A 27,208-nucleotide genomic window follows, 5' to 3' on the forward strand; every position below is an offset into this window, starting at 1 on the left:
AGTATAACAGTGTGCGTACTTGACTGGCGCATCACTACATAGCAATATGAGAAGTAGTTTCTTATGTGTTTTTAGTTATATTAATGTGAGTTCGCGTAGAAAAGAATTTACGTAATTACTTTAAACTAACACCATATATCTTACATAAAGTCCGTTGTTCCTTTTGCTAGGCATAAATGCTAATATAAGCTAGCTAACTAGTATACAACTCATACCAACAAACGCTAACATTAGCTTATGCGACAAAGATTTTATTGGTAGGTCAAAGTCTCGCAAAAATGGCTTTATCGGAGATGGAGGATGGGCGTCCCGGTGGTGAAGGAGGAGAGTCGGATGTTATTGTCCAAGCCTGTGTGTTGGGTGGCTTCAGTGAAAGCGCCGAGACCCGAGGTCTGATCTCCACTCTGGTAGAGGTCCACGCAGACACGGTGACAACAGAGTCCGCCATACAAAGGTTTTTGGGTGAGAAAGTCATCCATACAGTACACGGAGTCTTTAAATAAACCCGTCTGTGCCCTCAATTCATCACAATCTGCCCATTTCCCTTCACAGTGATAATGAACAGATATCAAGAGCAGCCTCATCTGCTGGACCCACATCTAGGTACAGTCTGATACGTATAATTCAAAATATGATTTGTAGTAGTACTGTATATTAATCTGAAGAACGTACATACAGTAAAAACGCCCTCACTCACTGTTCATCTTTCAATTTTGTTGCAGAGTGGATGTTAAACATGATACTGGAGCTCATTAGGAGTGAAAAGTCTCCTCCTTCACTCGTTCATCTGAGCTTCAAGTTTCTCTACACCATCTGTAAGGTCAGTCAGAAACAATGCTGTCATTGACATTAGCCTGTGTCCTGTCTGCCAAGTCAGTGAAAATCCACCAGACTTTGCTCCACGATTAAGGCCTTGAATAGTCCTTTTATTTATGGAGCCAAGTTATCCTGCTAATTCATTAATCTCCCCAAAGTGTATTCATTTGTTTGTTTGTTTGTTTGTTTGTTTGTTTGTTTTCTGACCAGGTGAGAGGCTATAAAATCTTCATGCAGCTTTTTCCTCATGAGGTAGCTGATGTCCAGCCAGTCTTGGACCTATTATCCAGGCAGGATCCCAAAGACACTGAGGTGAGACTGGCATTCCTTTTTTTTTTTTTTTTTTTTTTTTTTATACAGAGATTGCACCTCTGTGCATTGGCCTCCAGCAGGTTTGATGTATGTTATCAGCTTCATCAGACATTTACTAATAGTAGATATGACCATTTACTTCTTTCAGACATGGGAAACTCGCTACATGCTGTTGCTGTGGTTGTCCATGACCTGCCTCATACCCTTTGACCTTTCTCGTCTGGATGGACATCTTGAGTCTGATTCTGGCAAGGCCAGAGAGTCCACCATGGACCGCATTCTCGCTTTTGCAAAGGCAATATAAGTATATGTATAATATAAGTATAATGTTAATGTTCTGTTTCTGTGTTTTGTGGGAGAGATTGGTCTGAATGTAAAGGTCTTGCTCCCCTTAATTGCTTGGTCATTTTTTAAAATTTTTAAAAGAGTTTCAACAATTATCAGAATATAGATCTCAAAGTTTGGTATAAATAATTCTATGACAGACAGACATAAATAATTGTATTTACTATTACTAATATATAACATAACAAAACACATTCTGCTGCTTTTAGAGTTGCAGAGGTACACCCGTTGATTAAATCAGTAATTTAAATTCAGAAAAAGGAGCACATCATCAATATGTCTCTCTATCCATAGTGTGATCACATTAGAGAAATCTTCAAGAAGAGAATCCACTCGTGTAATATCTGAGCTGATTTTTTTTTTAGCCATGTTAATTGTTTGTGGTTGTGTTTGTAGGTAATCCAACTTTTAAAGATTGGGAGTTGTGTTATCATGCAGTATTAAATAACAGCTGTTTTTGTTTTGTTTTTCAGTCATATCTAGTTGTCAGTGATAGTCCCAGAGATGCTGCATCTGTCCTGGTATCAAAGTAAGTACTCGCGCACCATGCAGGTAATTACACAGTGTTTCAATTTTATAGTGATCTCCTAAAACATTGTTTCTGTAGTTTACAATACAACCCCTTAAACCTTTAGGCCACGACACTTTAATTGTATCTGAAGTGAGATGCCACGTATAATACAATGTCAATATACTCTTGTAGCCACAAAATATCCCCTGGAATGCAAGATGTTGATAGACTGTAGTGTACATATGAAGAGGAATGAACACAATTCAGTTTTTCTTTTGATCAATCAATACCATCAAGACTCCATGATAAATGATGTACTTATGATTACATGATGTTGGGTGTTCATTACCCTTGAAAATTAGAAGTATTCAAAACCACATTTTTCACATTCACATTGAGTGGCATTATGTAGCCAAATAGTCACATATAATTATATTTCAGTATCACTGGTTCGATTCCAGCTGTGGGCCTTTGTTTCAAGTCATACACCTCTTTCTTTCCCCTACTTTCATGTCTGTTTCTACACCATCAATTCTCCAATAAAGTCAGAAATGTATTTTGCATATGCTGTTTACTGTGGATTTATCCATGTGCATGTGTAGACACATACTAAGTGGAGATGACAGAAGTAGTGTGTATGCATTAAAAGTAAATCACACCTGTCAACATTACTGTTGCAGTTGGATTAATATCAGAGTGAGTTGCATACATCTAATTTAAGATTAAGTAGCCACATGTCTACTTTTTTTTTGTGTTGATCACTGACTCATAAATCAAAGACTGTGAGTCATTTATAAAAACAGCAATGCAAAATACAAGCCAAGAAATGCAAGATACAGGTATCAACTGTAGTTAGTTTTGTAGCCAGTAGAGGGCGAGGTTGTTCTTCAAATGTCTTTCTTGGTATCTGTATGTTGTGTATCAACATTGAAACCCTTATTTTGCTTTCTTGTCTCATTATACATGACTGTACAGGTTCATGACACGCCCTGATGTGAAACAGAAGCGTTTCAAAGACTTTTTGGATTGGAGCCTCACCACTATATCCAAGACTAATGACCACTCAGTGACAGACATTATGGTACTGGATGGTGCTCTGCAGTCTCTGGTAAACATACTCATTGATCGTGTTATTGCATGAACACGTGGATGTGTATATGTTTGAAGATGGTGTAATCTGTGCACAGTACTGTATCAGAACCTGTGGAGGGTAGTTTACAAGAGCTAACATGACTGGTATGTTTTACACAATACTTAATGTGGTTTTGGCAGGTGTGTAATGCACCTGCTCTGTGTGTGGGAGGTGCTGCTTCGAGTGGTTTATGTCAGTTTAATCCATTGCTTCAAGCTTAACGGTTCTTCAGCAAATGAGACAGGGGTTGAGGGCACTTATTAGGGTTGGAGCGGAATCTGAATATTAGGGGATGGAGAAAAATCGTTTCATGTACATATCGCAATTTTTTTATGGGGTGATTTTAAAAATTGATTTTTCTCCCCAGAATCGATTTTTTTTTTCTATTTTAGAGGCTCTATTTTGGCCAAGTGTTTTATTTTATTACCTTACAGCACTACCTTCTCAGCGCCACTGCAAAAATGACTGCTTGAAGTTAACTGTTGTTACCTGACATTAACTATGTTCATCACTTGCTCGATTTCATTAGAAGTTGCTAGCAGCTAGTTAACCATATACCTTCGCTTTTGTAGGCTTCATAACACAACCTGCCCCCTCCCTTCATAAACTACTGAAGTAGGGGGAGGATAAGAGCAGACAACCCAACTCTCCTGGATGTCCTGTGAGTCTCCAGCATATTGATAGCGGCTCCTTGACGCTCGTAAATGAGACACAATCTCCCGGAATCTGGAGCAACCAAGCAAGAGCGCGCACTAGAGTGACTGAGCGCGTGTGCGTGACTATCAATGCAGCGCATGTGAAAGCACAGCGTCCTGATAGTATGTGTGTTGTTGCTTATTACACCAATCGCGCCTAAAGTGTAGGAGCAGTTCACTCTACATAAAACTAGAAAGTGTGTGCGTGATACAAATCGAATCGGCACCTTAGAATCGTGATACAATCGAATCGTGACCAAAGCATATCATCCCCCTACTGAATATGGTATTCAGTCTCATGCTGTGGATAGATTACATCACTGTCTCTGTCCCTCTCCTCTGCTCCACTCTGTGTCTCTGTGTCATGGATGTATATATAGCTGCAGGCCTGTGTGTTTGGTGGAGCTGAACTTTGGTTGAGTGGTCAGTGTAGGCATCCGTGGTCTGAAAACCGTTCGAGACCTGGTGTGGGAACTCTACTTTGCAAAGTAGTTTATTGAAGAACATTTAAATATACTAAAATTAGAAGTTCACTAAAAACAAACACAGGATTGTTATGCCTATTTCCACTTTTACTCAATTCAAATACAAATATAAATGTTTTTGCTGCTTCAACAAATACAAATACAAAAACTCTCTTTTCATGCCTAGTACTTAGTTCTAATGAAACCTATTTTTCTAACCTGATGCATCGAAGATTAAAATCTTGGAGGGTATTTTCCAATCACTCCTTGTAACTAACTTAATGTAATTCAGCCCCCAAGCAAGTACACAAACTTGTATAACATGTTTAGAAAGCATTCCTTTGTACTTCATATGTCTGTGAAATAAACCTGGCTCCAGTCTATATGATGCTTGGGGCATTTAAAACTGGCTGTGTGTTCAGTCGACAGACCAACAGGAGCCATACTTTCATGTTTTTCTCTTTGTGTGGATTGAGAGTTAAGTGCTTTAAAATATTGACTTCTGATTCAGAAAAGAGTTTTTAGTTCACCAGTGAGATACTTAGTGTTTCAAAATGTGTAATATCTTCCCTAATGTCATCACTATCATATTTGCTCTCAATATCTTGGCTTGAATTGGTTATCTCATTTCTGTGCTGTAGGCAAAGCTCTTCAAACATGGAAAACGAGATGACCTTCTGCCGTATGGTAGGTTCCTGTTATGTTTATTTGCAGTAAAGTAATGACTCAAGATCAAACACATTTGCCATTAATCCAAATTAATTGGTCTCACAGGCCTTTCAGCAGTTTAGTTGGCCTCAGTTTGATTGAAATTTTCAACATGATAAGTATATTGTGCAAAAGCACATCTTTTCTCTCTAATCTCCATGTGGAAAGTCATGGAATTTAATTTAACTCTGACTGTCAAATTCAGTGCTGTTGCTTGTGGTAACATAATTATTTGTGTTCACAAATCCTTATCTAAATGTTATATGCCAGAAGGGAGACATTTGAATGCAGATATCAGGTGATATTTCCCTTGAAAAAGTAAAATAGATCTCAAAGTTTATATGTAGAGGGTCTATGATTTTCTTGAATGCTCATTTCTGGCTATTTATGGCAGCTTCTGTATAGACAGTCCAGTTGTAGCTGTGTATGTATTTAATTACTGAATAGTCAACAGAAGGCCAGGTAAACATTCAAGTATTTCTATTCTAGCTAGATAGTTTCAAAAACTATGCATAATCCTGTATGTTTATTATAAATGTATTTGCTGTATTGAAATAACAGTATCATAACATAACATTTATGACTGTTTGTTTTCTAGCTCCTACAGTTTTACAGTGTCTGGAGCAGAAACATCTTTCAGAGAGCAGCCAAGCCATGCTGAGGAAGCTTGCTGTCAAACTAATCCAGAGGCTTGGCCTCACCTTTCTGAAGCCACGTTTGGCCACTTGGAGGTTAGACATAATCCCAGTCAATTATATCTAATGTTAAACTAGTTCTTCAACCAAAGTGAGTCAGCTGACTCAAACTCTTTATCTGTTTTGCACATTAAAACATAAAGAAAGCATTTAATGAAAGTGTAAATTTGTGTATACTTTATTATATATTAAATCGTGCGTACCATTATTGCAACAGATCTAGTTAAGAGTGAAACAAAGTGATTCAACCAATAAATGCTCCTCAATCAGATCGCAGTTGCATAATATCAGCTCTCTTTCCAACTAATTTTCAGTAGTGCATAAAGCCATATGTGTCACAACATATTTCATTCGTTAGTAAGACAAGGCACAGAGCTGAGTGTGTTAAAAGGTTTGCGTGTTTGTTTTTCAGATACCAGAGAGGTAATCGCTCCCTTGCAGCAAACCTTTCTATGTCCCAGTCAACTGCAGCCACTGCTGAAATGGAGACACAAGAAAAGGAGGAAGACTATGACATTCCTGAGGAAGTGGAGACTGTTGTTGGTCAGTTCCTACATGCAATCTACTAAAAAATATTGTAATTTTAGTCTGTATGCTCAGGAAATCAAATTTGCATATTATTTTACAGAGCATCTGCTGGTGGGACTGAAAGATAAGGAGACCATTGTGCGTTGGTCTGCAGCAAAGGGGTAAATCTGTCCTTATCTCACCATATAGTGCAAATTTAAACTGCTGATAACAAATCATCCTTGTTGCTACTTGTCTGTGGTGCTCTTCAAGACAGCATATTTGACAGAGTTTTTATCTAACCCTTCAGCATTGGGAGGTTGACAGGGAGGCTCCCCAAGGAGCTGGCAGATGAGGTGGTTGGATCGGTACTGGACTGCTTTAGGTAGCTTCATGCTTGGGGCATATTGGCTCTCTTAATCAATAATTTTCAAAATACTCATCACACAATGACAATTTTATAAGCAGACATGTATTCCAGTGCATTCCTATGCTTTGACGTGTTGTTTGTTCTTTTTTGAAGCTTCCAGGAAACAGACAACGCTTGGCATGGAGGCTGCCTGGCACTGGCTGAACTTGGTAGGAGAGGCCTTCTCCTGCCTTCCAGACTAACAGATGGTAGGTGTTAATTCCCATTGAAAAAGTCATCATAACATACATGGACTATCGTAAACAAATTTCTTTATTCAACATGTTTACATTTAAAGTACATCATCACAACTTCCATACTCAATATTACAAAACATATATAGATTTAAATATAAAGACCCCCTATAAAGCCTTATATCAGAAAAAAATATGTATGGAAATCAACAGGGAGAGAGAGGTCTTTCAGTGCTTATCATTTTAACATAGATGTTCAATAAGTTGATCTTGTCATGTAGAATTAAAGATATTCTGTCCTTATTTACAAATATTATACCAGTTAGAGTTTTAGTTATTAGCAGCAGCGAGGCCTCCTCCTCGCAGCCCGTCCTGGTATCTTTGCTCTCTTGTTTGGTTTATGGCACTTGTTTTCAGCCCGGCCACTGTTTGTTCTTTTTATGCCCTTTGCTTTAGCCTTGGTTGTGTTTTTGGTCTTCTCTGGAGAGCCAGTACTTACAGCATTTGTGGAATCTGAGATCTCAGAGAGCCCGTCTGCTGTGCCGAATTGACATGGAGAAGGACCGGAGCTTGCTATGGCTAGCTGACAGAGTGCCAGTGCTGCAGTCTGCCTCTGGTCACATGGTTCTTCATCCAGCTCTGTGCCTGGTCTCTGCTGAAGATTCTCCGAAGTGCTCAGGTCAGACTCAACATGAGAAGAGCGCAGACTGAGGTTCAGGGGCAACTCTTCCTCCTTTAAGTCCTCTGTGTCTGAGCACCTCAGTCTGTGGTCAGATGGACTTTTTTCTTTGTTTTGGTTTCTTGTGGAGAGGTTGAGTGGAGCCAGATCTGCGCTGTTGTCCTCATCATCTTGTTCTGATGGAGCTTCAGGACATGGCTCAGAGGAATATATGCTGCTCTCAGCTGATCTGAAAAAAAAGGCCAAAAAAAAAAGACTTAACAACTGACTACTGTTGTCGCAATAATGTGGCTCAGTAATGCCAAGTAAATGTTTCACTATAATACCATTTATTTCCTGATATAAAAAAACATTGAATGTGGTCATTTTACTCACCCTCCATCCTCATGTGGAGTTCTTGACTGCTGCAAGCTTGAGTTAGTTTTGGTGGGTTGAACATCTGTAGGTGTGTGTCCTACTTCTGGGTTGGGCTGTGGCTCACTCAGGTTGTTGTGGTGTGGGTTCTCGTCATCTCTCTGGATGATGTGTGCATGACTTGGTCTGTCAGGGGACCCCAAGGCTGAACAGCCCTCTTTAGGGCTCAGTCTGGTTGTCTTGTCTCCACTCTGCCTGGTGCTCTCCTCTTGTGCAGTTGTGTTGATGCTGCTGTTACTTGGACGGGAATTCATGTACAAGTCATATTCCTTAGGCCCAAAGGTTGGACCATACAAATCTAAAGGAAGATACCTTGGTCCTGTAATCGGCATGGAGAGTTCATGGGGTCTGTACAGGCTATAATGCAAATGGTGTGCTGGGTGAAGAGGGTGGCAGTATCTGTATGGGTATGGGGGAAATAGAGAGGTGTGAGGTGGGGCAATGGGTTGCGGAACCACCGGCCTCTGGGGATCCACAAACTCTGGCCGGAGAGTAGGAGCGTTAGGCTCATTAGCATGGTGGTTTCCTGGGAGGTAGTATGTCGGATACAGGGGCCTTTCAGGCAGGAGATAAGGAGAGTAATCAGGAACTATGGGAGGGGGGAATGGTTTTAAAGGAATGGATGATGAAATCGTGCCCCATGGGAAGCTTGGGTGGTTGAAAGTAGGAACAGGAGCTTGCGATTCCTCTGACTGCTGCACAGATGACTTGAAAGCTTCTGCTCCGTCGCGGTTGGGTGTGACAGGGGAGAAGGCAGATGGGCGTGGCAGAGACTTGGCTTTGTTGCCCTCACTGTTCTCTCTCTCTGCAACTGTATTTGGTTTTGTCATACTTTTGCTGTCATTATTCACTGGGCTGTCACACCCTACGTCTACTTCTTCCAAGTCATCCCTGCTTTCGGCTTTGTTCTCCTCAGCGCTGTCTTTCTCCGGACTGTTGGTATGGACTGCTGGTAGAGGGCTGGGACAATCCTTAGATTTTGTAGGGCTTCCCTTTGCTGCAGCCTTGACCTGTCTGGCTGTTTGCCCGTTTTTCTGCGACATCAGGGAGATGGAGTTCTTACACAAGTTGTATTTCATATGGTTGAAGAGATGTGACTTTTCGTTGCAGGTGAAAGGACACTGGAAACAATGGTAGTTGAAGGGCTTGCCAGGCGGTCGGGGAATGTAGTGGGGCCTTTTTGGCTTGCGCTCCTGAGCAGTGTCCATCTTGATACTGAAAAACAAACAGAGCACAATGCATTTTACGATTTAGTAGTGGTTTAGATTTTCTTCATCCTAAGCATACTGAAGCTGTTGGGGAATGTGACACTTAAGCATATAAGAACATACAAGAGAATCATTGCAGGTTTAGTACCAGATTCTCACTGAGTTTACTTTGAAGTAATGAGACTTAAAGAGTTGTTTGACTGGTTCAGGTGGAGAGTTTTACTAATTGGGAGGTTTTTCCTACGTGTGTTTTTTTAACTGCTCAGGCAGAAAAATCTCACGCTGCATAAAACACTGCACCCTCAGGCTAATGTATTTCTGCAACTGTTTCTTCATACTTGGTTGGACACCAAACAGAGACATTGTTCAATATGAAAACCTGTATGCAAAAATGTACGTTTTATGTTTGTATAGGTGTAGTCCTGACTGTAGTGCGGTTTTGGTTGATTGGCAGCGGCCTACTAAGACTATAACGATATCACTCATCTGTCTTTAAGAGTTAGAGCGCTGTTAAGTCACCAGGTAGGCAGGTGTTGGGCAGACGGCGCACTTAGTTACACAGACCTGGAGGGCATGCAGAGACTTGCATTCTCTCTCAACCTTACTAAACTCTGCGCTGTTGGCGTGGGAACCAGCAGCCACCTGCTTCCCATGACTACACCTGCGGGATGCACCCAGCTCTCATTCATCATTTGATGAGCTCACCAGCTCTGGAGATACATGAGCATGAGAAGTAACCCACCAGACAGCATGAGGAGTAACAGTTGAAACCAGCCATTTAAGTCAAACTGTGAAGTAGGTGGCATTTGAAACATTTCGGCCCTCCCTTTGAAATGAAACATCACCTAGAGGTGTGAGTTAAGTGTTGCTGGGTGCTGCGTGGAGGAACCTGCTTGTCATGGGCTGTCGCAAGAAGTTGTCACTCAAGTTTCTGTCCAACTGTAGTAGCACGCAAAGCCACTCCCTTCTTAAGAACTAAAATTCATTGGAAAATCTTTAACACTATGTTTCTCCACTGTGAATATAATCCAGTAAAAATCTTTTTTTTTTGTTTTTTGTTTAATAAAAATATATGTTGTTGCCTTGATCTCAGGTTATGTTTTTTTGCTTTTCATAAACAGACAAGTATATATTATTTTTTTAAAATGTTTAAAAGTTTTTGATATTGATAAGTAGTTAGAAACCTTATCAGAAGGGCTTTTGTTGACCAGGTACAGACGGCATTACCTGTGCATCAGTCAAGGTAGCACGAGCAGTGGATAATTGAAGCCCACAGGTAACAGGTGCATGACTTAAATCTATCCTAGTATGCCTTATAAACTACTGACAAGTAGCTTTACAAACTATTGACTAGTGTCTTTACATCAACACAGAAACACTTTGACAGATGACATGAAATGTATAAAGTAACTTAATAATGCTTCCATATTATGGATGAAAGTTTAAAAAAAAAAAAAAAAAGCGTTTTACCTGCTCGGGTTGTTGCAAAGGTGTCCTCTCTTGAGTATTCAGCCTGCAGAGAGCAGCTCCACAGTCCACTGCCAGCGTTAGTATCTGGCCAGGATGTTTGCTACAGGACGTGTTAAGAGTTCAGAGTCTGTTAGTGAATGTGTGTAATCATGTATGTGTGTGCTCTATTTAGTGATGTTAGTTGTGTGGTGAGATCCTTTCTCTGAGGTGTCGCCTCACTAGTGGGTGGGGCTTCAGTCCAAACAGTAGGGCCCTCAGGCAACATCAATGTACCTGATATTAGTCAAGCCTCAAGCGATGATTTACATGACGCTGTGGGATGGGGGCTCTCACTCCTTTTCCTTTTTCCTGATCCATTTCTCTCTTTTCAGGAAAATGACCAGACTGGCTTCATTGTGTAGTTACTGTAAATAGTTTCAAGTTCAGCAGCAAATGGGCGAGATTGGGAACATAACATTTGCATAATGAGAGTTAAATTAGTGCTGCTCATGTTTAGTTGCACCTCGCTTTTATGTGTGACAAACCAGTGTTCAAGGAAACCAATACAACACAACAGATTTATAACACTGATTAAAGTTAAGCTTTTATAATTGCAAACTCCTTGCCTTCCTAATTATAACCATGCCAGTCATGTTGTGCTTTCTCTCCCTAATGTTACAAACAAGTAACAGTTACTAAGGTGAGTGGCCAGGCACTCGTTTGAGCACGTGTAAGCACGTGCTTAGTTGGGATTTAAACTTTCATTGGAAATGTATAATTTCACAACATGTCTCATGTTTTTCTTAAAAATGATATCTGTTCTGGTAGTTGATTGGCTTTGTGCACACCCTTTATCTTTGTTTTTTTTGTCTCTTTCTGTTGCCTGTTTGCAGTTGTGCCGCTCATCATCAAGTCCCTGACCTACGAGGAAAAGAGGGGAGCATGCAGTGTCGGCTCTAATGTGCGTGACGCTGCCTGCTATGTGTGCTGGTCTTTCGCCAGGGCTTATGAACCCAAGGAGCTTGAGCCTTTTGTCACTCAGATTGCTAAGTAAGCTTCCTCTTCCTTCCTTTCCCATAAAACAGTTACACGCATAGATTGCTACAAAAAATGTACCTCAGGAACAACATTTATTATTATTATATTTCAAGTGCACTTTATTTTGACTGTAATGGACTGATATTTTATTTTCCTGTTTGTTGCTTTTAATGCAAACTCAACACGCCTACGTTGTATTTATTATATATCATGTCCACAACATAATCACAGTCAAACAACATAATCAAAAAGAAAGAAAAGAAGGAAAAGCAGCAAATGGCTCAAATGTGAATATAAATATGGACATTTACAAAGATCCAGTATCAGCCTGTAAGATTTCACCAACATGTATGTTCTTTAAATATATTAATTGTTGTAAATACATTGTTATAAGCAATAAGTATGATTTAGGGTTAACTTGCAGCACATTGTCAATTGTATCCTAATTGTATATTAGTATTTGTATACTAGTTTGTATATAAGCTGCATGATTTGCCTCCAAGCAGTTATTGTAGTAGTACTGCCCCAAACCAGTTTTTCTGTGCTACATCAATCATGCATGTCCCCGCATAACCACCATTCATGTGTGCTTTGTTGAAGCCGGCTGCGGTGCTGCATTCTCTATCTTTAATCACACAGCCATGCTATCAAAAGGTGATGGCCACATGTTGACTCCAGTGATAATTCATTATAATAAACCCTATAATGTAATTTCATACGTTATATTTTATCTTTCTATGAATCTTTCATTGCTGCTGAGAAGTACATGTGTTTGATCTCTTTGCGGCTCGGTGTCAGTTGTTCTTTTGTATTTAATACTTGTTCCTGTGTGCTCTGTCCGCTACAGTAAAGATACGCCTCGCGATTTAAAGCAGTCTCTGCTTCTCAAAGATAATTCCAAGCTTACTGTATTTAGGAAAGTCAGTTTTCAACTAAGTAGAGAGTTTGGGAAGATATTTTAGGAGTCGTGAACATCTTTAGAGCATTGTAACAACCAGGAAGTGAATATCTAAGGTTCATGTGTGTCAATTGCACAGAGACAGTGAATCAGTAGAAATGATGACAAAGTGTGTTGTTTTTTTGCCACAGTAAAAGCTCCAATGGTGACACAAAATATAATTTATATATAATTTATATAATGTATATTACTTTTTTTCAAAAAATGAAGTGAAACACACTTTTTTTGTTGTGGGCCAATAGTCACTTTATTTGCTTCTGTTTTATTTATAGTTTTTTCCAATAGGGACTGGACAACAAATATCCCTTTTTGTTTAAAGGTTGTTTAGAAGTTCTTGCTCAAGGATTAGCTGCTGACAGCGTAAAAGGGGGGACATATCACCAGAAGCTGGAACTAGCCTCGAAACTAATGAATAACATCGTAAATCTTCTACATCTAATCAACAACCAGTGTAGAGACACTAAGGTGTAATATCATCTCGTGACGTACATTCTGTCTTTGTCAATAGTAACGGTTTTCCTCCTCCTTGATCTCTTCTCTCTCGGCATGCATGTATAGACCTGCGGCCTCTGACTGTGCAGACCAGCTCTGCAGTGTCAGTTTGAACCCCTGCGACTAGCATTATCATCAGCAGTCGCGACAACACCCTCCCTTTCCCTAGCCTACAGGATTGCCAGGTTTCGCCTGTTACTGTAGGTTTCGGTCGCCGTTTGGCAGCAATGCTCAGACAAGCTGGTTCCTGCTCTCTTCATCACAGCTTGATGACATTTGCAGAAATCTCACTTTTGCAAATGTTAGACTAAGTGACTTGGGGGCACACATGTACTGTACACACGCACACACACAGTTGTATTTCTGCTTACACTTACATTACACTTACTAACTGTAGCAGCCGCAGACCTAATTCAGAATATCTTTTAGAGCATTATCTAGAATGCAATCAGGACTGTTTTTATTTCCAAGCCCTCAGGGCAAGGACAGTTGGTAAAGCCAAACTGTCCAGCTCCAGGCTTGATGTTGCTGGTTGGATGCAGGGAACAAGGGGGGAAAGCAAATAAGGCCAACAGCAGTTACTCTCAGTCTGTCACCATGATTTATAAAAAAGTTGGCCCCCCCAAAACCACTGATGTTCACACAGCCGCCCCTACTGAAACGTGTAGAGGCAGCGTAGCATGGAATCATATTAAGGTCAAAACATAATCCTGCGTAAGTTCCAGTATTGCAGGGGAGTCATAGTTAATCATATGGTGGTTGTGTTATCCCACTTTGCTGGGAATATGTACACCGTGACTAAAATCTGTTTCACAGTGATGATGTAATCTGTCTGTGATCCCTTACAAATTAATACGATGTTAATGCTTTGTTATTACTGTGTAAGAGGACAGACAAGTATCAATATAAAGGAAATACAGGAAAACATAACAAATTTTCCCAGCTGGAAAAAGATTTTTATAATAGACAAATGCCTAAGCAAGAAACATGGACGTGTTGAAATATTGAAATACTGGAGCCCAAATAAGCTAATTTAACACTCACAGTCACAAAGCTACAGTATAGTGGAAGAACTACTAATGTGATTTTTTTTTTTTGCGTACGTTTGATTACATATTCTGTTGTCTAACTGTTGAATGTTCAATTTTAAGCCTTCTGTGACTGTAAAAAAACACTTAACTGTTAAAGATTTAAAGAAGTAGTACCCTCTTTATTGCATTCAGTGAACAATTCAAGGCACAGATCATTTATCACTCAAATTCTCCAATCCATACTTTGGGATTTCTCTCTGCAGTGCTTTGCTGATCACGGCTGTGTTTGATCGAAATGTCAACTGCCGCAGAGCTGCCTCTGTAAGTACTCTGGTCAACATCCTACAATTGCTTCAATAAAGATGTACAGCAACATGACAGAACTTTAGATTTTTATGTCTCTTTTATTCCCAGGCTGCTTTCCAGGAGAATGTCGGCAGACAGGTTTGTGACCGCAGTATTGACTTCTTGTGCATCATGACTAAGACAATTACTGTGATTTTAAGTTTATTTGCTGCCAAATATCCAAGTCTTGCTCAAACTTGCCTTGCTAGTGAAAGTGTTTCAAGCAAAGAAGTAGACTCCCAGTGAGGCTACAGGGCACCAGCAGACACTTGATTTCCTGACAGTACTTGAGCCATAAATCACGCTTAAAATCATGATCATTACTTGAATTTGGAACCCATCTCTTATTTTTCAACTAAAATCATTTTCTCAGTGTCTTAACAACATAGTTTTCTTACACATTACACTGAAAGTGTCTCTGCTGTTTATTTCCTTTTTGTGTCCAAATAGGGGACGTTTCCTCATGGCATTGACATCGTAACAGCAGCAGACTACTATGCTGTTGGGAATCTCAACAACTGCTATCTGACCATTAGGTGAGAAACAGTTTAATCTACATGTTAACAGTAATTTGTTTCGTCGCACAATTCTGAAATAAAGCTGCACTCAGGGAAAATGCTAAGGACAGTGCACCTTTCATAGCAGCCTAGTGTAAATAATGAACTAGGGTGGGACCAAATAGTGTTCCATCCTTCCTTATTAACAAAGCACAGATTTAGTTTTGATATCACCGGTAGGAAATCGTCTCTGTGCACAGGAAGGGACAAATAGAAACAAATGGTGAACATGTGGCCACAAGATTTTCTTCCACTCTTGCTGTCTCCACAGCTAAAAAGAAAAATATGTTCAATTGAGATGAGTGGATATTGAAGTACACAGAATTGCGCATCCTTTAAAAATGTACAAGTAAATATTGCAATTTGTTTAAGCTATAGATATCGTGTCTTCCTAAACATGGAGGTTGAAGTTTCTAAATACCTCTCAGAACAAAGTCAGTGCTACAGTCATTCCTTGGGGCTGCTGTGGCTCAGGAGGTAGAGCGGTCGTCCACCAATCGAAGATCTGCAGTTCGATTTCCGGCTCCTCCAGTCCACCTATTGATGTGCCCTTGGGCAAGATACTTAGACCCAAATTGTTCCTGTATTAATGTGTGCTTGAATGTTAGCTCCCTCCTGTTGAGTAGGTTGGCACCCTGCCATCAGTGTTTGAATGTGTGTGCGAATGGGTGAATGTGACATGTAATGTAAAAAGCACTTTGAGTGGCTATATAAGAACAGTTCATTTATGCTGTTATATATGTGCAGTCTATCTGATTAGTTTGTTACGACAGGCACATCTTGTAAGGAAAGAACTGTGTACTTTATAACCAACATAGAAATGTTTTAACCCTTTTGCAAATTGCCACTGTTGGCAGAAAGGTGTCACCGCCCGGCAAAGCAAACATTGAAACTGTAAAAATAGAGATAGATGCTAGCCTCAGGGCATGACTGACTACAGATCTACATATAACAGGGTGTAAAATATAAAGAGAGATGGATGAAATGGTATGAAAATGAATGGTATTTAATTTCTGTTTATCTTAGTGTCTACATACCTAAAGATGTATGTATTTGTTCTTGCAGCGTTTATATAGCAAGTTTTCCAGAGTACACCAAAGCCATGATAGACCACTTGATAGCCATGAAGATCAACCACTGGGATGGGTAAGTACTTGTATTTCCCTATGCTCATAAATATAACTGAATATGAGGGAAAATGTACAGTTGTTATGTAATCCTGTGTGTTTTGCAGTGTGATCAGAGAGCTCGCCACTAAAGCGCTTCACAACCTGACGCCACAAGCACCTGATTATATGGCGACAACAGGTAAACAATGTCACCAAACCTGTTCCCCAGGCAATAAAGAGCCTTCAATAAAAATAAATTGAGAAATGCTTTTTGGAAAATGAAACCTATAATTATTGGTCATGAGTAGACATTCCATGCTTTCTTCCTTGTTGGTTTCAGTTTTGCCACAGCTGTTGCCTATAGCAATGGGTATTGACCTTCATGGTCGCCACGGAGCCATCCTGGCATGTGCAGAGATCACACACGCGCTGTACAAACTGGGCCTTCAGACAAACAGGTAGACATTAACCCAGTCTTTAACTCATAGTAGATGTCTTACACCATACTGTTGACGTTACCTCTACCTGAAGAACTGTTAAACATTGTGTAGGTTTTGGGGTCACGGTTTTCGGTTTGGTTTAGTTTATGTAGTTTTCTGTGGGGGGTTTTACATTTCATTTCTCATATTTTTAGACTGGATGATGTCATCAAGGCAAAAGCGCAATACAGCAGATTAATAAAAAAAAAAAACCTTAGTAGTTTAACACTGACCAACAGTCATGTATCAAGGAAACCTTTAAATGAGTTCCTTAGACGATTTAACATTATTTTAGACACACTGACAGCGTGAACACAGGCTGGAGTCCGGGATTCTCCCCGGAGAAACACGTCATCAGGGGGGATTCCCACCTAGCCGGCCATAACTGACGGAGGAAAAGATCATAACAATATAAAGAGCTGTCACATGAAGACCATAATATATTCATTAGTTTGATTATGTAAATAGAAATGTCCTGTGCTACTTTTGTTTTTCTGCGTCAGTTATTTTTTTATATGCTCATTTATTTATTTACAGCCACTGCACATCTCCTGTTCAAACAGACCAATTTACCTCACAATGCTAAAATACAACTAGCCAACTCTAAAATAAAACATGTAACTTATCCCAAGCTACATTATACAGCCTATTTCAATAAGCACATTGCAGGAAACTGTTTTATTGATGCTGCTCAAATCCACCTGTGGCACATGGAATAACAATAATAATAATAATAATAACCGTGACAAACATACTGACTTTTTTAATGAACCATTCCACCCCTACTAGATACTTACTCATTCTGTTTTCTATTGACCATTTTCAAACATCATCATGACTCCCTGCTCTTGTCCCATAGGACTGTGGTGGACATGATTTCTTCAGAATGTGTGGACGCATTAAAAGACATTCACCAGAAGGTTAGTGTACCTCTAAGCTAACAAAAAATGTTACATCAAATGGAACAAACTGCGGTCAAAATATCCTCCTTTGCTGATTTTCATTTGTTGATATGCTTCCAGCTACAAGACAGAAAACAGTACAGGTAGGCAGAAATAATTCATTTAACTTTCTGTTAGCTGCATAATAAATAAAAAAAAATCCAAGCATTGTTTTGACTTTTTACCAAAATTATGTTTTTTTTCATGCAGGGGTTTTGGTGGGGAGCTAATGAGGCCAGCAAGTGAGTCTACAAGCAAATAAGAAATGGTTTTAATGGGTTTTAATATGAAAAAGATGTAATAAACATGAAGGAAGGCATATGGTGATATATGATTTTTTTTTTTTTTTTTTGCAGTGTGCTGTCTGATAGAAAAGTTGTCCCTGTCCAAAATGCCTTTTAAGAAAGACCCTGTAATCAGTAAGTGAATTCATTGAACAGTCTTTGTACGTCATATAGCTTTTGAGCTAAAGATATCTAATGTTGGTTTCAGCTGGCTGGCAGTGGCTTATTGACGACACCATAAAGAGTCTTCATCTCTTTTCAAGTGGTGCAAAGGATAGCATCATGGTAAGCTTAACTTTTCCTTATTAAATTGAACACCACACACATCCACAAAGAGATAGAAATCTTTGGCAGTAGTTTAAACAAAGTGTCTGCTAAAATCAGCAGTTATACTAACAGAACAGCAGACTACAACTATTTATGAAACACTACTCTTTCATTTGGAATGACTATTTGCTGTTTACTACTCTAATTAATCTTCTGCAGGCTGCTGTGGTATCAGCCTTGTCTGCACTATGTGAGGAGTACTACCAGGCCCAGCCAGGCCAGGCTGACTCAGAAATACAGAGTGAGATAAACATAATTTATTGGTTCTACTACTTCATACTGTATGTCTTGAATTTGAAAATAATCTCTGCATGTTGGATTGTGTGCATATGTGTAGCTGTCCTGGTGTCTCAGTATACTGAAGGGCTGAAGAGTCCACAGATTCTCACCCGTTGTGGATCTGCCCTTGCTCTCGGCTGTCTGCCAAGATTTATGATCCATGGTCAACTGAAACAGGTGTGTTTGATGGATTGTGTACATTTTCTAGCTGTTTGATAACTGACTGCTCCAGGATATAGGTATAAGTTGTTATTGTGTGTGTTTGTCTGGGTTAGATCCTAGAAGGCCTTCAGCAGATGTGCATTGTCAGCCAGAAGCAAGGGAGTTTCACAGAGGCAAGGAGAGATGCAGTCAGAGCAATTGCTCAGTGAGTATAAATATCATTTTTTATTGACTTTTCATTTGTGTTTCTTCTATCTCCAAGTTTTAATTATTATTTTTCAGGTTCATGACACAAAGGCCCCGCTGTCTCTCCCCTTCTCTTTGTCTTGCTTGTCAGCTAGCTTTACTAAGCTTTTAAGGCTAAAATAAATAATGGAATGACTATACCTGCAGGACCTGAATGACATGTTCTTTCTTTTTGTTTCTCTGCTCCTTTTTTTGAATTTTTCCTCAAAATTCCCCAGTTCACCTGTTATTTCGTCTAGCAGCCCTTTGTGTCTTTCTTTATAATGGGAACATATTTTTCATTCTCTATCAGGGTGTGTATGAAGGCAGGTGTTTGCGCCAGTGGCTCCACAGACTCTGCTCTGTGCTCGGAGAATGTAGCAGAAGTATACGATGCTCTGCTCAATAGCATGAATGACTATACAACAGACAGCAGAGGGGATGTAGGGGCATGGTGAGTTAACTTATCCTTATTGTAAATAAACACGAAAACGCTCAAACACACACATGATGCAAATATACACGCTCTTTTGATTTGCCTCAGGTATTGGGAATGTTCCTCTGCCTGAGGGCTTTGGTGTTTTTGTGTCCCTCCACCTTTGAGCAAGAAGTCATGGCATACCTGTCTCACTGGTGGCCCCAGGCAATGCTTACCTACTTGCTAGGAATGTCACCAGGCTTGTCACTTGTCCTCAGTCCTCCGTGGGATGGGCTGCTTCTTTCATGCTGTCTAGTCATCCTTTTCTTTCCTTCATTCTTTCTGATAAATCTGTTTTCCTCCTTTTTTAAAAAAAAAATCTCTGCAGTTATCACATTCCACACAGTCTCTCTTTTTCATCTGTTTACACATAAACGCTCTTAATTATCGTTTTCCTAAAGTTATGAGTTCCAGTACCTTTGCACCTGTTTCAGGGTGTGACTTTCATTGGAATGAATGCCCCGGTTAACATTTCACATAAACAAATGGTGCCCTGCAGCCATGAAGCTGATTTGACTATAAAACTACCATATCCAGAAACACTGAAATGCAATCTTCAAAAGGTGGCGTGTGTCTGTGTGCCAGCTTATGAGTGTGTGTGCATGACTGTGGTGTTTGGTTGTCTTTTTAAATATTATGTAGACTAGATTTAGTAGATTCAAGCACATTTTATTGTATGCATAAAGTCTTCTTTGTCACGTTTCCCAGGGTGAGAGAGGCAGCAATGACAAGTCTGATGGATGTGACCATTCTGGTGGCCAGCAGTGCTCCAGAGATACTTTTGCCAGATCTGTGAGTAGCAATTGGAAAACTCTGACCACATCATGTGTCACAGTACCAGCAGTTGACTATAAAACTTGTAATGTCAGTCAGTCTCAGACTTGTTTGTTAATTTGCTTTAGTAACCTTTGGTGATACTTCAATGCCTCAAGGTGTGCCATAATACCTTAGCTTAAATCAATCCAGCTTGCATTATGTAGTTTTTGTAATTATGGTAGAAGAACCGGATCAAACAAATGATGAAACATTTACTTTTATCGTTGATCGGATATTATATCCTAAAGTTTATAGTTTATATCTAAAAAAAGAAATAATCACACCTAGTGTTGCCTTTGGATTATCCAAAATCCAGTTGTTAATTTTTGTCACCAGAATCTAAGCTGATAAAGACACAGAAATTGGTATAAGTTCCAAAAACAATAGCCAGTTTGTTGATTTAGTCATACCTTAATGATGTGACATTCTGTGGAGACATCTGCTGATGTTGAAAGAAATGGTGATACACTCATCATTTCATTTCCTCATTGCATCACTTCTAATTCTCCTTTGCAGGGTTAAATCTATGATGTGTTGCCTGGCCCAGCAGGCAGCAGAGAAGATTGATCGCTACAGAGCTCATGCTGGCAACATCTTTCTGCATCTCCTCCACGTCACTGAGCCTGCAGTACCTCATATCCCCCACCGAGAGGCGCTGCTAACCATCTTTCCTGTGTGAGTCACACCTGCCTCAAATTTGCAGCTCATTTTGCAGCATTAAAACCTAAAACACTGTGCAGTGATTTTTGTTTGACATAGTGTGATCATAAAACACCAGCCATTAATAAGGTTGAGCAAATAAATGTTAAATATGAAAGCTTGTATGTAGAGTAATATAATAATGTATGTATAATACATTTCCCCAAAAAGGTCAATACACTTTGCTTTGTTAAGGCTCAAAACTCACACCAGTCTGTCTCACAGTCCAACAATCACATACTCAGGTCATTTAAGTACAGGCATCAGTCACACATGTAACAATTTTCACAGCCTCTTCCGGCTCCCTTATTACACCTGTATATAATAAATAAACACTATATTACAGATCATAATAATGATGATGATATATTTTGGTCTTTTTTGCCTTCATTAGACAGTATATGGCGTAAAGTCTGTGTAGATCTTTGTTTATGTCTTCTCTCATCTGTCTTTCAGTGAGGCCACAACCAGTCTGAACTGGAATGCTCCATCCCAAGCTTTCCAGCATATCACCCAGCTACTTGGACTACCTCAGTATCAGTACCACACCCTGCTTGGCCTCACTGTGTCTGTGGGAGGGATCACTGAGTCCACAGTAAGTCAGTTAGATACAATCTGCACAGATGAGTAGAACAGTTTCCAATCAGGCTGGTGACAAATTCAAGGGAAAAACTGAACTAACGAGCAGAGAAGGGTTACCCATACAGAGCCATACAGAACATGAGGGGTTACTTAATTCTTTAATGATGACTGTTACCAAATCTCAACCTAATTGATTGTTAGCTGAGCTCTTCCCCCTTAGTTACTGTTGCTACGTCTACCAAACTTTCTAACTGATTTGCCTCTCGAAATTCTTTGTAATTTTTGAAACAGTGGGTCATTTGTTTGAGGCAGAGGTAGACAAAAACAAGCCTCTCATTTCGAGCCAGCAACCGTCGATTTTCTCGGCTAAAATGACAACTGCCGCTAGAAGCAACCTTCTCTGAGCAGCGTAAGCTAATACTAATAATAAAACTTAGTGAGCTGGTTGAAAACTGCATTTCCAGCTGACTTTTTTACGTTCTTCATCTGATTCATTTTCAAAGGAGAGCCCTATTAAAAGGTCTTAAATATGCACATGGAAAAATGGTGTTCCATCCCTCCAGTAGACTTTCACAGACTTCTATAATCTATGCCAAAGAGCCCTGAAGCTGTTCTAGCAGCTCATGGTGGCCCTATACCTTACTAAGACACTTACAATGTGCTGCTCTTTTATTTTGTCACCTGTCTTTATTTTGTAAAGTTGTTATTTCTCCCACACAATATTGATTTACTGTATTTGCAATGCTACATGCCAATACTTTTATTCACATTTCAGGTCAAATTGTTAACATTTTCTAATACTGTTAGGAAATGCAGCACTCTAAACAGAAGAGCACATACAAGAGATATATATGTAATAGTGTGTTTGGTGAAGTTGTTCTTTAGTTCATTAGCAAGCTAGAATACTACTACTGGACCATTAAAAGGTAGAAATGCTGTGGAAATCTACAGGCAAAGTCAACTTTTTATTGTTTAGGAGGAATTTAGACCAACAGGGGGAGCCATGTGTCTAATGAAGTCTATTCAATCTTCTGCACGAAAATAATGCCTTACTCTTTCCAGAAAGCTTGACTTTCAATTAAATCTTAAAAACACATATCCGACTTGGTTACTAACCTCATCTTCACTCTGGCAGCCATCTGGGTTTCAAGCATTGATCCAGACTCATCCAGAACAAATCGATCTGACGGGTGTCTCAGGGTACTGGCAAGAGAGAATTTGGCATCGGTCGAATCTTTGCATTTCAGTGATAAATAAAGGCTTAAAAGCATGCCTGCTACTCTCCACTCCTGACCCCTCACTCACCATCGCTTGGGAGGCTTAGCAGGGGCCCTTAACTGGGGTTGATGAAGCCCCCCCCCCGGCAGTATCACTTAACCCGTAGAAGCCAATCATATGAAAGCTCCCTTGTGATGGTTAGGTTATTTTTAGCTTTTATTGTTTGTGGATATAGTAAAGAAAAATAAGTTTAGCCTTTAATAGCAGCAGTGAGGTCATTAAAATTGAACTCATCTGCCAATGGTGGCTGTAACGTATTCCCTCAGAGGCGATCTCGCTCTCGTCTCGCTTTACCAGCCTTTCTTTTCCACAGATACATCCTCAGAGACGGGAAGGATTGATATGTTTGTACAGGGTTGCATGCAGGAAAATGAGCCAAGACTGCATCGATACATGCGCCAAGATCACTATTCTCACACCACAGGCACATATTCACACAGGCCAGAAAGAGATAAAGCATTGACTAACTTTCCAAGAATCGCTTTAATGGCAAGCTACAACGTGGACTCCATACAGTGCAGGCCTGCAAAAGCCAAGCAGCAGAAACCATTCCGAGGCCCAAGACAATTTGATTTGTTACCAGCAAGTTTTATTCAGTATTTCTATCATACATTTTGTCAGTGTGAGTATGGAACCTTGAACCACTAAAACACACAAAATCAAGCTGTTTGTTGTTTTCGTTTTTCATTTTGTAGTTCATTGGAAATGATGAAACAAGACACTAAGTTTCCATGCAACCTGTTTGTTTATCTGTAGATTGTTGCGTTGCTATGTGGCAAGTGTCAAAGTTTCACACTTTCTTTCCTGCAGCCTGATGATATCAGCTTTTCTTTTGAAAGTAGCTTAGGTTCATGCTCATGCAATAATAAGCACTCAGTCATTTTGTTATTACAGTAATGTTTAGTGTTTTCATCAGTTATTCAGCTTTTCTTCTCACAGGGAATCGTGAGAAGTAAAGCAAATCTCTGTACCATACTATACAACTAATCCTTGTATTTTGTTAAGGCAGTGATAGTGTAGCTTTAGATAAACAGACATAGCTAGCATCTGTCAGCAGCCCATCGTTGATCCAGGCTCCCAACTTCACCATGATGAGCATGTGCATATGTGTTTTTTTTTTTGCCCACTGTCTTGACTTTGTGGCTCCTGCTGCTCCACAGTAAACCCTGCTCTCTGCTGCTTCCATTCAGGTGCATTTTTCCTCCCAGTCATTATTTGACTACCTGAAAAGGATCCAGGAGGATATTGCTGCTCTGTCACAGTTTGGTGATACATTGCTGAGCATTTTTAGAGACAACCTCCGCAATGACAGGTATGCATGCCTTTTACATGTTGACCTTGCTCAATGTACAGTATCACTTCAGTCCCCTTTGTAGTTATTTCATTTAATAAACTATCTGATAGACTGTTCATAAAATGTCAGAAAATTGTAACAACAAAAATCCTATCACAATTTCCTCAAGCCATAGGTGATCATGTCTCACCAACAGCCCAACTCACTTTTCACAAAATTTAAAAATGATCATATTAATTGCATATTATTTTTCTGATGAACTAGTTGGCTGCTCGTTTTAGCTCTATTTGAGTTATATGTCAGCCTTTGGATCGCTTCCTAAAACTCAGATTTGTGACATGAACTTTGTCTTTTAAGGGTTAATTGTTCTGTTCCCTACTTTCAGCTTTATGCGTTGCAACATTTTTCTTTTGCTTTTATGTTGTGCTTTGCTTACATTTGATAATGTTCACTGTTGGGGGGGGGTAAATTGATTTGCTTTTTCCAATTTATCTTTTGATTGTTGTTGTTGCATTATTGGCACATTAAGTAGTAAAGTCTGTACAAACACACTGACAAGCCACCAGAAGAGGAAAAAAAACAGCTTTATTTGTATAGCACCTTTCATACAATAAATGCAGCTCTAAGTGCTTTACAACAAAAATATATGACATACACTAAATGCTTCATATGAAAGGAACATAAAAGGAGCGTAAAGCAATGTTTTAAAAAAAGAAACAGAAAAGAAAGAGAAAAAATAAAAACATTTATGTAATATAATATTTAATAAAAAGAGTATATAGTAAAAGTAGCAAAGAAAAAAAAATAGAATAGAAACAAACAATATATAAAATCAAGTGAAAATTCAACTATTAAAAGAAATACAGTAGTGACTAATAGACAAGATAATTAAAAGCTGAGTGAAGAGATAAGTTTTTAGCTTTCTCTTAAAAATATTTAGTGAATAGGCTTCCCTGATATCTATCGGTAGTTTGTTCCATAGTTTTGGGGTGTAACTGACAACAGCTGCATCCCCAATTTCTTTTCTGTTGGTGCTGGAAACCTCCAATAAACCAGCAGCAGATGATTGTAGTGTTCTTGAATGTGAATATGTAACAAAGGAGTAAGCCGTGTAGTTTGGTGCTAGCCAATTAAGAGCTTTGTATGTAAAGAGAAGGACCTTAAAGTCATTTCTGAAATTTAAAGGAAGCCAGTGATGAGCAGCTAAAACTGGACTAATGTGTTCTCTCCTCTTGGTTCTGGTTAATAACCAAGCTGCAGAGTTTTGAATGAACTGAAGCTTCTCAGTGTTTGTTTTCGGGGGCCCTGTAAAAAGTGCATTATGATAATCGAGTCGAGTCTTAAGATAAAGGCATGAATCTGTTTTTCTGCATCTTTTGGATTTATGGATGGTCGCACTTTAGCTCTGTTTCTAAGGTGAAAATACAATGTCAATCACTTTGTTGATGTCAGACCTGAGGTTTAGATCTGAATCTAAGGTAACACATGGTCACAAGACTTGTGACCTCAGATTATTGTACTGTGTTTCTTTTTCAGTTTTGGGGCTGACTAGAAGGATCTCATTTTTGTCCTCATTTAACTTCAAGAAGTGATTGCTCATCCGAAAACAAAAAAAGTTTAATGTACTCAGCGACAGAGATCCTATACGTGACCCAACATTTTCTTTTCCTCTTTGTAGGGTGTCTATTCCTTTCCTGAAGATGCTCAATCAGATGCTCGCTAACAGCTGTTTTGAAATCTTCACCACACAAGAGAAGTGAGTGTTGCGACAGCTTTCGGTGGAACAAACATGGATGATATCTGTGAAAGCTGAACTTTTTCTCTCTTTCTTTTGTTCTCTAAGTCACCAGTTCTGTGTTGACCTTTTGACTCTCTGCAAAGAAATTAAGAAGTCCAAAAATATTTCTAAGCTACGCGCCTGTGTATCTGTGTGAGTCTCCATTTCATAGTAAACATTATATACTTGACTTAAGTGGAAAGAACCATCCATGTTGACTGTGCTGATTGCTGTTTTCCAGTTTCTGTGGGCTAATCCAGTTCCAGGGTGAGGTGAGGAAGAAAGTTTTGTCCCAGCTGCTGATGCTACTCTGCCATTCCTTCCCTGTGGTAAGTTCACAACACAGAAATGCAAAATGGACTCACCGGTCCAAGACAGATGTGCAAATTCACTGACAAGCTATCTTTTCAAATAAAAGAAAAAAAATACAGCCAGTTTGGTTCATATTTCACTATCACTAAATGCCTTTGAAATTTTACACTGCTTTGTGTAACATCTATGACAGGGGAAAAAAACAAAACTGTTCCTTTCTTATAATTTCAGATCAGAAAGACCACGGCCAGCCAGATGTATGAGATGCTGCTGACCTATGATGATGTCATTGACCCAGAGTTTTTGGATGATGTTATGACCCTGCTCAGTGATGCTAACTGGTTAGTGGTCACATTGGATACACTTATTAGATCTTCTCTTAAATGTTAATTGTGTACATTATGTACCAGTATGTTCCCTTGACACTGTTGTGCTGGGTGTCCGTTTCAGGGAGAGTGACCTTGCCACAGTGCGGACCCACAGGAATCAACTTTGTGATTGGTTGGGAGTCCCCAGGCCACAGATGGTTACTAAGGTAACCATTTAACTGACATAAGTGAGAGTTATATAATGTTTTAATGACCTTGCTAGATCTGTTAATCATAACCACTCTCTTTCATCGGGCAGAGTCCTGCCTAGGATCCCTGATCACCTGTGGCTGTGAAAACCAGCTGCAAATCACACAGGTGAACAACATCTTGCAAGAATTAAGAACATACTTTGAGTGCTGCTTTTCTGAAGCTGTGTTGTATCAGTTCATCTACTGTCTGCTGCCTGCCAAACAATACATGGAATTAATTTCAATCTGTAAGAAATCTGGAAATGACATGATAATAAATAGACGAAAACATCAGTTATTTCCACTGTTTTGTTTTTACTACAAAGTTCTTGCACACCATAAATTTCTTTTTGGATGGTGGGTCCCATTAAAAACTCTGACCTTGATAAACCAACTTCTAGTTTTTCCAACTCCCACACACTAAGAAACCCAAAATACATATGTATAAAGCTTTCATTGTAGTTTCTTGTACATAAAACGTCTTGCATGGCCCGTTCAGGTCACAGTCTAATAACAAAATGCCAAAAGAGCTATTTATTTGTAAGGAGTACTTGGAGTACCACTGATAGGTGAAACTGAAACTACAGTTTGCGTACACTCCAGGGAAAACATTGCCATTTAGCCATTTTGGCACAAACTGCGGAATGT

At 39.5% G+C, this 27,208-nt stretch overlaps 2 protein-coding genes across 2 annotated transcripts; one reads left to right on the plus strand and one right to left on the minus strand.

Moving 5' to 3' along the window:
- Positions 1-26,854, plus strand: tbcd (tubulin folding cofactor D). Its single transcript, XM_053338454.1, has 39 exons — positions 1-462; positions 553-603; positions 723-820; positions 1,027-1,128; positions 1,277-1,423; positions 1,947-2,002; positions 2,960-3,092; positions 4,917-4,962; positions 5,582-5,714; positions 6,091-6,221; positions 6,307-6,367; positions 6,496-6,570; positions 6,709-6,803; positions 11,432-11,588; positions 14,321-14,378; positions 14,472-14,501; positions 14,853-14,938; positions 16,025-16,105; positions 16,194-16,267; positions 16,409-16,526; positions 17,407-17,467; positions 17,570-17,592; positions 17,699-17,730; positions 17,845-17,907; positions 17,981-18,057; positions 18,259-18,340; positions 18,437-18,555; positions 18,654-18,745; positions 19,079-19,219; positions 19,952-20,035; positions 20,576-20,734; positions 21,215-21,353; positions 23,809-23,930; positions 25,591-25,668; positions 25,756-25,842; positions 25,931-26,018; positions 26,233-26,342; positions 26,452-26,536; positions 26,629-26,854. The coding sequence occupies exons 1-39, from the start codon at positions 279-281 to the stop codon at positions 26,638-26,640; spliced, it is 3,570 nt and encodes a 1,189-aa protein (XP_053194429.1). The 5' UTR covers positions 1-278; the 3' UTR covers positions 26,641-26,854.
- Positions 7,126-9,106, minus strand: znf750 (zinc finger protein 750). Its single transcript, XM_053338456.1, has 2 exons — positions 7,843-9,106; positions 7,126-7,696 (listed from the first exon to the last, which is right to left on the minus strand). The coding sequence occupies exons 1-2, from the start codon at positions 9,087-9,089 to the stop codon at positions 7,126-7,128; spliced, it is 1,818 nt and encodes a 605-aa protein (XP_053194431.1). The 5' UTR covers positions 9,090-9,106.
- Positions 26,855-27,208: the final 354 nt, after the last annotated feature.

Source organism: Scomber japonicus, chromosome 18, assembly GCF_027409825.1.
Source record: "Scomber japonicus isolate fScoJap1 chromosome 18, fScoJap1.pri, whole genome shotgun sequence".
In the NCBI taxonomy this organism is placed as follows: domain Eukaryota; kingdom Metazoa; phylum Chordata; class Actinopteri; order Scombriformes; family Scombridae; genus Scomber; species Scomber japonicus.

Bases quoted from the DNA above. Each gene is read 5' to 3' on its own strand.
- tbcd (XM_053338454.1), top strand. From the start codon at position 279: ATGGCTTTATCGGAGATGGAGGATGGGCGTCCCGGTGGTGAAGGAGGA. The intron at 6,222-6,306 runs GTCAGTTCCTAC...ATTATTTTACAG, and splicing joins GGAAGTGGAGACTGTTGTTG to AGCATCTGCTGGTGGGACTG. The intron at 6,368-6,495 runs GTAAATCTGTCC...CTAACCCTTCAG, and splicing joins CGTTGGTCTGCAGCAAAGGG to CATTGGGAGGTTGACAGGGA.
- znf750 (XM_053338456.1), bottom strand. From the start codon at position 9,089: ATGGACACTGCTCAGGAGCGCAAGCCAAAAAGGCCCCACTACATTCCC. The intron at 7,697-7,842 runs GTGAGTAAAATG...CTTTTTTTTCAG, and splicing joins ACTCCACATGAGGATGGAGG to ATCAGCTGAGAGCAGCATAT.